This window comes from Papaver somniferum, unplaced genomic scaffold, assembly GCF_003573695.1.
Source record: "Papaver somniferum cultivar HN1 unplaced genomic scaffold, ASM357369v1 unplaced-scaffold_99, whole genome shotgun sequence".
NCBI classification, from domain to species: Eukaryota; Viridiplantae; Streptophyta; class Magnoliopsida; order Ranunculales; family Papaveraceae; genus Papaver; species Papaver somniferum.
In genome coordinates this window covers 2,798,864-2,809,582 of record NW_020653081.1, presented here as the reverse complement: position 1 = coordinate 2,809,582, position 10,719 = coordinate 2,798,864, and the positions used below count along the sequence as shown (strand labels likewise).

Below are 10,719 nucleotides of genomic sequence, written 5' to 3'. Positions count from 1 at the left end.
ACCTTTTACATTGTGAAACACCAGGTCAATATGGCATTCGGTTCTGACTTCATATAATTTGCAATGGGTATTTCATGAGTGTGTATGAAGTAATATATGGTGATGGAGAAAGAAAAGTGTCTCTAGTAGGAAAAGAATTTAACATATCATTCCATTTGTTATTTGGTGGCCCGTTTGGATTAAGAGAAATGCAAGGTTGTTTGACATATTATTCCATTTAGGGCTTTTTAAAAATTTAGGCCTGTTTTTTTTATGGTTTACAAAACTAAGCCTCTTTTTTTATTTCTTACAAAACTAGGCCTTATTTGACGAAAATCGATGGATGGAAAGTTAGCACCGTTAAGTGGAAGTAAAAAGACTACTTAGTCTTTTGAATCGGCACATGTGGACTCAGATATGCCCTGTGAACTGCTTAAGCGGGAATCAAATGGGAATCATGCCATGGGAAAATTTTGTGCATGTCACCATTCACAGTTTTATAACCATAGCAGCTAATCTTATTATTCCACCATTAAATCACAGTTTCTTACAATCCCATTTCATCACCAAATGATGAAGAAAATGCAGTATGATGATGCAATTATGGTGGTGGCATATAGACAACATTAGTACAGTGATCAAAAGTACCGGAGGCTATATATGCAGGCCACAAAACAGGGACGTTTTATTATTGTGCATCTCCTCCGAGAGCTTCAAAAGCATTTTCACCTGGAAACTGACCATTTCCTTTAGCAGCAACCAAATCCATCTCCTGAACTTTCACCATCTCAGCTCAATTACTGTCTGCAATCAAAACAAATCCACGGTCATACTGACCCATCCTATTATCCTACTTCCCTGAATTCATCTAACATTCATCTATTTCCGCATCCAAATCAGTTCATGTACCACCATTGAAGCACCATTACATTCCTTCTCTGTATTGCTTCATTGTCTCAAGTCAACATCATCACCAGCCTCAATCCAACACCAGATTTCTCTATAATTAACAACAATTACTCAACTTTCTTCTCTACATTCTCAGCAGTGCACCCGCATCCTCACCAGAACCAGTTACACAACTACAATCTTAACCATAAATTGGTAGCATAATCTAAGACCCACTTGCATATCAACTCATTTAATCTTCTCTATTGTTCCTAATCACTACCAATGACAACAAAACACAATGGCATCCATCTGGAAAAGTACTATCTCCAAATCAATCTCCATCTCGTCACCAATGACAACAAGACACCAGTTAAACCATTACCAAGTTTGACGAACACTTCAGATCCGTTAAACCAGTCAGCGCAGCAGTCCATCTTGTGATTGTATATGGATCCATTAAACACCTTCAGATCCGTTAATCAATCTGTCAAAAATTGATCCCTCGGGCATTTCCACAAACACCTTCTGTACGTCATGCTGTTGATACAGACTCGAGCTTCCCATTGTTTCCTAAGCCGCATTTCCACAAACACTTTATGTACGTCCTGCTGCTGATTTCTGGCAGCAAACACAATTTTAAAACTTGCTTTATTTCCCTGATTTCTCATCTTGGAACTCCATCAATTCAAAACACATCTATCATAGACTCAATCTCCCTCATTCATTTCCATAAAACCAACAGCAACAAACAATGTCCCTCACCGTTTTCTCGGCATTAACACTATCCGAAAACTACAGCACCTATAATCTATAATAAGCAAAGAGAATCACACAAACGATGAAAAACATAAGTGGGTTTGTCACTAACCTTGATTTTCTTTTTCGTTTTGATTTCGCCATCCTTACTACAATAAAATCTCAATCAAACAACTTAATTTTGTGCTAAAAAATTAATCCAAAATACGATTATCCTTGATTTCAGATGAACCCCAAAGTTTTCTATCAATTTTGAAGAAGAAGAATAGTTTGATTGGAAAACCGGGAGAAAAAAAGAAGAAAGGAAATAAGATGATTGTTAATGAGGGGAATTCAGATTATCATGGTTATTGATGATAATCTTAACCATCGAATCTTATAGAGATATCCAAATATTATATTAGATAATTGATGCATAAAGAGACACGTGTCGATGTTGATTATTTTAACCGCCGCTTCTGTAGACCGTTGATTTTTTTTCTGGCTATGTAAATAATTAGATCAGTTATAATTCACCTTAAACTTGTCATTATCTCCACACACGTACAGAAGGGCATTTTAGTAATCTTTGCACATTCATGAGATTTTGGCGATATATTGACCAATCAACATGAGATATTGACTGACATAACGGATTTGGATGGAATCCTTTCAACTGACCTGGCTTTGTAAGAAATTAAAAAAGAGGCTTAGCTTTGAAGACACCTACCAAAACAGACCTATTTCTATATATTCCTTCCATTTATAAGTGGTGTGTTGGAATTAATATCTTTTATGGTTTTCATTTAAATACAATTCTTGATAACTAGGATGATATCATAAGATAGTTTGAGATTTTCATTAATATCTTTTATCTTTTTCTTTAAAGCCTTTTTTTTTCCTTTATGAGATTTTCTCCTCACTTTGCTCAACTCTACTTGGGGGAGTTATTTTTACAAATGAATTCGCCTTTTTTGAGTAATTCTTTTTTTTTTTAACTTTCCTAAACTTGAATAGCATATACATTTTGTTAAGAAATCCAATATTTGACGCACAGAGTATTAAACATGGCGCGATGTTTTAAACAAAATTATTTTGATTTACAAAAGATTAATTTTTTTTTTGCTTCTAAAAGCCGTTTTAAAATTCTATATCCAAACTGATTTCTTACTTTTTGACGTCTAATAGAAGTAACTTCTGTGTGTGCATCGAAACACATATCCTTGGCAAAGTTTAAAACACCTCCTATCTGGCTATCTCTCTGGGTATGTGTGTTCACGTCCATATCCTTATGAATCGGGATATAATATGCTTTCCCCTTTTATGTTCAGGATTCTTGACTTTGTGTGTTGAGTTTATTACTTCAATTGAATAGTGTGGACGTGTCTTTAATTCTGTTTACAAGTGATATCATCCCATTACCCATACTTACAAGTCACTTTTGTGTAAATTGTACGTAGTAGCAGTGGCTTAGAATGGAGGATTTGAACAAAGATTTCCATTACCAAACAAAACACACGCAACTAGCAAGATAGTCAAAAAGGTATATGTAATACATATCCCTCTTCGCCAAAATAACAACATTCTGTTTGTAAGTTTGTTCTAGAGTTTTTCTCTATTTAATCGATTTGTTTCCACAGACAAAAGTTGACTTTTGCATCTCTAGTAATGAGCACCACAGTTGCCTTATACAGATCAAGGAAAGTTTTTTCGGAAACTAATACCCGTCTTTGTTAAATTTCCATTTATAAAAAAATATGCATGTAAGCCAGTAATTACTATTGATTACTTAGGAAACAGAAAAGGAATTTAAAGGTTTGATTTTACAGTTGAACTATTTTCGCTAAGTTTGCATAAGAAGTACAGTACATAGTGATTCACATTTTAGAGGTGATTTAAGATCATGTGTATATATAAGTTATATGCGTAAAGGTTGGTCATGCACTGTGGTTGTTGAGAGAGAGGTAGTTGAATTTGAAAACTAGCTAGAGAAGAACATGTTGTGGTTTTGGTGTTGTTGTTTGGTGGTGATTTCAGGGTTCATAGGAGGGTATAGTAGTGATGTTACGTACGATGGAAGATCACTGATTATCGATGGACAACCGAAGATCCTCTTCTCCGGTTCCATTCATTATCCACGAAGTACTCCTCAGGTACTGCACCACTCTCACTCTCTCTCTCCCTGAAAGTATATATTTAGCTTTGTGATGAAAAAATATGTATCCATTAAACGACATATTTCATTATATTCCCCACGACCACAACACGGGTTGCATAGTAACAGTTGTTCATCAAACAACACAATTACTTGAAAGACCAGCTTATACTCTGATGGTGAGTCTGATCATTGTATGCGTTAATGTTCGATAGATGATGAAAGAGTTGAAATTTATAGGTAATTCTCTAAACTTGTTGCAGTTGGTTTCGCATCTTCTCCATGCTTTTGCAAGAAAAAGTTATACATATGATTCAATATCTGTAAGAAAATTTTGTTGTGTAATTTACGCCAATTTTTTTTTTCCCTGAGGTGAATAATCAAATTAAAGACAGAAAAGAAAGTATAATTCATCAAAATCTCAAACTTCAACAAATGTAAAAAAAAAAGAAAAAAAATAGTCTGTCGATTTCGGCATGACCTTCTAGGTGATCAAGAAATCTTAGACTAGTTCAGTTTTTGATGAAAATGCATCATATGCAATGGTTAATCAATTATTTAGCAGAAAGATTTCACGGAAGAAATTTGGTTGGACATCTTTTCTCCAAATACTAACATTAGCTGTCCCCTAAATATATGCCTAGAATATTGGTGAGGGGAAAGAAATTTCGTGACCATAATGAGAAACTCTATTTAATTACATGCTTAAATACTGCATGAAACTTGTTTTCTCTTATGGAAAGTACAGCATGCGTGATGCATGGGACGATGTGCTCGTGAATGTTACTAGCAGAGGGGAACTTACATAAGAAGTAGAAACAGTAATATTATTTACCACCATTTACTTTGGTTCGTATAGCCATCATGGTAGGATTTCTTGATCGGCAAATCAATGAGATCATTGTTTCTCTAAAAAAGTTACTTACAAGAAAGTAAACAACAACTGATGGCTCATAACAAACTAAATCCAATTTCAATGGGCATAGTTTCCTTTGGCGCAATAAATGCACACTGTTTTGGCAATCCATGCATATCAACAAACTTGTACAAAAGTTCCAAAAAAAAAACAATAAAAGATAAGAACCCTCCTTCACCATTTATCATTAGATGGCAACTTTAAAATTAAAGCCCATCCTATATTTAAAATTAGGCTACTTTAAATATACTAGACTAAAGCCCATCATATCAACAACTTTAAAATTAGGCTACTTTAAAATTAAAGCCCATCCTATATATGTTAGTTTATACTTTTGTGCTTATTTAGTTGTAAACGCATGCACATGGCTTGTGTGTTCTTCAATATTTTTTTTTTTTTTTTTACGGAGGAAGAAAAAAGAGAGATACTAGACTAATAGCGCGTAGTATAACTAATAACAGAAAATCTTCACGAACCACGCTAAAAATAACAAAAGAAAAAAAAAAGCCGTAAAGACACAATACATGTGCCCCTGATAAGCTTTCGAGGGACGGACCTATAAACACAGATGTGGCCGTAAGGAGCGGTTTTTTGGGCAGTTCGTCTAGAATCACCGAACTAATAAAATCAAAACTAATGCCAGTGTCAACGAAATGAACCAGCCTACCAAACTAAAAATAATAATATAGACCATCTCTTACTTTTGCGCGCATATTCGAGATAAATTTTGTTTATGGAGTCTGGTGGCATTAAGTCATTAACTCATAATAATCTATCTCAATTAAGAAAACAGTGCTAGATAATTAACAACATTTAGCAATATAAACACAGATGTGGCCGTCTTTGATATCTAAAGCTAAAGAAGGTGGACTTGATGTGATACAAACATATGTTTTCTGGAATCTACATGAGCCCCAACCTGGGAAGGTTTGTACATCCGTCTCTTGGGCATTTTTTATACATAAAATTCTTCTTTTAATTCTGTTTCGGTAGAAATTAATATATGGTGTACCTCTTTCACGTGTGTTACATGTTCAGTATGATTTCCAAGGAAGGAATGATTTGGTGAGATTTATTAAAGAAATTCAAGCACAAGGCTTATATGTATGCCTTAGGATTGGACCCTTCATTGAAGCCGAATGGACATACGGGTACGTCTGGGAGTATTTATTTATTTAATTTTATATGAAAGTGAGAATTTAATTAATAAATAAAACTGTTTGCAGTAACATCCAAAACAGAAAAATTACAAGCAAAATATCACTTTGAATTGAAAGTATAAGGTACCCAAGAGAAAGCCCAAAAGAATGTAAAATAAATGGGAGATGAAAATTGTTATGGCCCTACATATTTTTGTTGGTTAACAAATCCTAACTAGGCCCTGCTTTGGATGCAGGGGACTTCCTTTTTGGTTGCATGATGTCCCAGGCATTGTTTATCGATCTGATAATGAACCTTTTAAGGTATGATCTCAAATCCATATTTTCGACCTTGTTTTCTTAGATACCTGTAAATGCTGATTACACTGCTAGTTTTCACAGATTTTTTTTTTTTTTTTTTTTTTTTTTTTTTTTGTTCCTAGTCCGTCAGGCATTCTTATTAATTTGTTGCACATTTTAGCTTCCGCATTTCATCTCCCTAACATTTATACTGGTTTCTTCACATGTATGCAACTTGGATATGAATAATCAAGAATTATATGCAAAATTTTACAACGAAGATAGTAAATTTGATGAAAGCAGAAGGATTGTATGCTTCACAAGGAGGGCCTATCATTTTGTCACAGGTAGTTACTTACATTTATCAATATTAAAACAATCAGTAACTCCGTACATACATAAACATATCACATTTGTGGAAGATATTAGCCATGCCATCGAATGGACTCATGATCATATCAGTGGTCTGGGGCACATTTATTGAGCTCCGCCTTCAATGCATTCGTGAGCTCAGTTTGCATCCGGAGTTATATGGTTTTAAATTTACTCGCTGCAAGCTATTGTCTATGTTGTGTTGGTCCTGAGAATTGAATCAATGCAGATTGAGAATGAGTACAAAAATGTGGAACCAGCATTTCATGAGAAAGGACCACCTTATCAGTGGTCTGGGGGCACATTTATTGAGCTCCGCCTTCAATGCATTCGTGAGCTCAGTTTGCATCCGGAGTTATATGGTTTTAAATTTACTCGCTGCAAGCTATTGTCTATGTTGTGTTGGTCCTGAGAATTGAATCAATGCAGATTGAGAATGAGTACAAAAATGTGGAACCAGCATTTCATGAGAAAGGACCACCTTATGTTATTTGGGCTGCAAAAATGGCTGTGGATCTTCAAACTGGTTCTCCATGGGTCATGTGCAAGCAAGATGATGCTCCTGACCCCGTGGTATGTGCATGTATTTTAGCTTATATTTTCGCTTACAGTGATCTCTAGTACTAGAAATTGCAAATATGCAATTCCGCCAAGTAGCTATTCGATGAAATGCACACACCAAATTCTATCAATAGACTTCATAATATACATATTTTTGTTTGAATTGTCTATATATGTGCAGATTAATGCATGCAACGGAAGGAATTGTGGGGAAACATTTGCTGGACCAAACTCACCTAATAAGCCGGGAATATGGACAGAGAATTGGACTTCCTTGTGAGTTAATCAGTTAACTTCATCTTCTTATGTTTAGCATATTCGTCAAATAATAGATATATGCGTTGACCTTGCTCTTTGTTCCTGTAGTTTTCAAGTATTTGGGGGAAAAGCAAACATAAGATCTGCCCAAGATATCGCCTTTGCAGTCGCCCTTTTTCTTGCAAAAAGTGGGAGTTACATAAACTATTACATGGTATATATACACAGCACTCATCTTGGTTTTACACACTAGACTAGTAAGTCGGCGTGCACTGAAGAGTATGGTTTCTCTAACAAATCAGTTAATGTACACATATATCCGTTTCTCATTTTTGTATTTCAATATAGTATCATGGGGGAACAAATTTTGGAAGGACAGGTGCGGCGTACGTGACTACAAGTTACTATGATCAAGCTCCTCTTGATGAATATGGTGAGTTGTGTTTCACAATGTAGAGTTTTTAATATTTAGCTCGGTATGATATTCAGTAATTGATGTAACTACGCAGGTCTTATAAGGCAACCTAAATGGGGGCATTTGAAGGAGCTCCATTCTGTAATAAAGCAAATATCTGAAACACTACTCTCAGGAACCAGGACTAATTTCTCATTAGGCAGCGATTTACAAGATGTAGGATTCTGAGCCTAGTTTTTCTCGATTGTCAATATCACGGAGCACGCAGGTTTCTTTAGTGTTTTCTGGTTTTACGACTATGACATCATCTCAAACGCCCATTTTTCATTTCTTAGGCATATGTTTTCAAAAAGAATTCGGGAGAATGTGTTGCATTTCTATCAAACCGTGACCCGAAAAATCATGTCAAAGTTCAGTATCAAGATTCTTTATATGACTTGCCTCCAAGAACAATTGTTATATTACAAGATTGCAGAAATGTAATCTTCAACACTTCCAAGGTATGTTATGTTTTATGATTAAAAAGTTTTCACTTGCGGAGGTGCAAGTCAAGTAAGTATAATATGGATCCTTACCATAGTCCTGTATCTTATAGGTTAGCGCTCAAGGCCTTGTGAGGTCGATAGGATCAAGCCAAAAGTTTAATTCAGCAGAGAGATGGCAGCAATACCAAGATGTAGTACCTAACTATGAAGATACGTCAATCAGAGCAAATATGTTGTTAGAACACATGAATGCAACTAAAGATGTATCTGATTATCTTTGGTATACTTTCAGGTAACATTCCTTATGAACTAAACTTTTCCTATATATATATTATTAAGTAAGGGCCATTTTCCTTATAAATGTCTGAAGTTAAAAATTCGTATGTGGAACTGCAGTTTTGAAAATAAAAAAAGTGGTGGCGAACCTGTTCTTCATGTTTACTCACTTGGGCATGTAGTCCATGCTTTTGTCAACAACAAATATATTGGTATGTTATTACCCAACATAGTGCATACATTCATCAGTACTTAAGGAAATCATCTCTTAAGCATTCAAGGCTCACAAAAGTATGTGAAAGACAAACGCAATATTTGCATTTCTAAATGGCCGCAATTTGCAAACATTCTTCATTGTATTAGAGACAGACTTGCATAGACTTCTGCAAAACTATTAACAAAGTGCATATGACAATTTTTCTTGGAACATCTTGTTTGATTAGGAGTTGTACATGGGAGTCATGACAATCGGCAAGGTTGTGCTCTTGAGTACCCTATCCCACTAAATGATGGGCAGATGAACAACGTCTCAATACTGAGTGCTATGGTTGGACTACCGGTACTGGCTATTCATTATATCTTCATCTTTTTCTTAATTTCTATCACCTTTTCAGTTGTGTAGATTAGCAAACAAATATTCTTAACTGGACAATAAAAATGTAGGATTCTGGGGCATATCTTGAGAAACGGGTTGCTGGTTTACGTGATGTGTATATTCAATACAACGACAAAACTCTTACAAGATTCAAAAGACATGCTTGGGGTTATCAGGTGAATTACTTATTCCTCCAGATTGCTGAATATGGTTATCAAGTTCTATTCTCAGTTGTTATATTGTATCATTGACACATATTATTCAGGGAATTTGATTCAAAATATATGTATGTACTGCTGTAGGTTGGCTTACTTGGGGAGAAATCACTGATATACAAAGATGATGGATCTGGTAAAGTCCAATGGAGCAGTTTTACAAGTTCTACTAATCAACCTCTCACATGGTATAAGGTAAAATTGTCTGACTATTCTGTGTAATATGCTTACTTTTTGTCATTGCTGCTATACTTTCTCATTAAATGGTATCTGAAACCTCTAAGAATGTTTCACCACAGACAACATTTGACGCGCCCACTCAAGATGATGACCCGGTTGTATTAAACCTTCATTCGATGGGAAAAGGAGAAGCATGGATAAATGGCGAATGCATTGGTCGTTATTGGGTGTCATTTAATAACTCTGATGGAGTTCCGTCCCAAATTCTGTATGTGACTGTTCTAAGTTCACTTATAACATCCTTCGATTCTACTTTCATCAATATTGTTACCCTATGGTGCCGTTCTAACACGTTTATTCTTCCAACAAAAATATTGGTTTCAACAACAGGTATCACATCCCTAGATCATTCCTCAAACCTTCAGGAAATCAGCTGGTTCTATTGGAAGAAATGCATGGGGACCCTCTACAAATTTCTCTGGATACAATCACATTATCTCAGCCAAAATGTAGGGTATGCGGGAAGGTCTCGCACCTCCATAGTTCCCCGATAAATTTATCTGGACAAACTTCCAGGATGCTCTTTGGTAGGAGGCCTAAGGTTCAAATTAAATGCCCTTCAAGAAAAACAATCTCAAAGATTGTATTTGCGAGTTTCGGGACACCTACGGGTCACTGCAAGAAATATGCGGTCGGAAGGTGTCACTCATCCAACTCGAAAACAGTTGTCGAGAAGGTAAGTTCAATCTCTCCCACTTCCCTCATATTTTTTGCTTCACCTTTTATTTCCATTTTCTTACTAGAGAATAATAGTTTGTTTGTTCTGATAGGCTTGTCTAGGGAAGAGCCGCTGCACCATCACGGAATGGACCAATTATTTTGGCAAAGATCCATGTCCAGGAATTTTCAAAAGACTACGGGTTGTAGCAGAATGCCGATGAAAGGCTCTCCATTGAGCAGTTCATTCTACATTTCCCACCATCCTTGATAGCAAAAAAAGAAGAAAAGAATCAATATTGTTATAAGGCTACCAAATAAAAGTAGTTGAAGCTTTGTATATACAAAATCATACAGAGTGATATGTTGTTATACACATGTTGATAAAGAAAACAAAGCAAAGGTATGTGCAAGTGAAACTGGCTCCCAATTCATTATTTACGGTGACTTTTCTGCCGAAAAATGGGTAAATCAAATGGTATGGGTAGTTATTTTTTTCTATGGAGAAGCAAACAAACAAATGTTGTAGT

General features: G+C 35.5%; 1 protein-coding gene and 1 long non-coding RNA gene across 3 annotated transcripts; one reads left to right on the top strand and one right to left on the bottom strand.

Annotated features, from left to right (window-relative positions):
• Nucleotides 1-487: 487 nt before the first annotated feature.
• LOC113346326 lies at nt 488-1,953 on the bottom strand. Its single transcript, XR_003358484.1, has 2 exons — nt 1,739-1,953; nt 488-1,488 (listed from the first exon to the last, which is right to left on the bottom strand). It is a non-coding gene; the product is annotated as an uncharacterized LOC113346326 (long non-coding RNA).
• Nucleotides 1,954-3,245: 1,292 nt separating this feature from the next.
• LOC113346325 (beta-galactosidase 6-like) lies at nt 3,246-10,608 on the top strand. Of its 2 annotated transcripts, XM_026589867.1 has the most exons (19): nt 3,246-3,758; nt 5,508-5,603; nt 5,715-5,827; nt 6,073-6,139; nt 6,370-6,462; nt 6,917-7,060; nt 7,230-7,324; nt 7,415-7,520; nt 7,655-7,739; nt 7,816-7,937; nt 8,057-8,221; nt 8,317-8,498; nt 8,603-8,694; nt 8,926-9,041; nt 9,146-9,253; nt 9,380-9,487; nt 9,592-9,740; nt 9,863-10,208; nt 10,303-10,608. In XM_026589867.1, the coding sequence occupies exons 1-19, from the start codon at nt 3,603-3,605 to the stop codon at nt 10,411-10,413; spliced, it is 2,454 nt and encodes an 817-aa protein (XP_026445652.1). In that variant the 5' UTR covers nt 3,246-3,602; the 3' UTR covers nt 10,414-10,608. The 2 variants fall into 2 exon arrangements, with proteins under 2 accessions (XP_026445652.1, XP_026445653.1); XM_026589868.1 differs by lacking the exons at nt 3,246-3,758; nt 5,508-5,603 and adding an exon at nt 6,717-6,819 and having other exon boundaries at nt 5,814-5,827.
• Nucleotides 10,609-10,719: the final 111 nt, after the last annotated feature.

Bases quoted from the DNA above. Each gene is read 5' to 3' on its own strand.
- LOC113346325 (XM_026589867.1), top strand. From the start codon at position 3,603: ATGTTGTGGTTTTGGTGTTGTTGTTTGGTGGTGATTTCAGGGTTCATA. The intron at 7,325-7,414 runs GTGAGTTAATCA...TTGTTCCTGTAG, and splicing joins ACAGAGAATTGGACTTCCTT to TTTTCAAGTATTTGGGGGAA. The intron at 9,042-9,145 runs GTACTGGCTATT...ATAAAAATGTAG, and splicing joins GTGCTATGGTTGGACTACCG to GATTCTGGGGCATATCTTGA.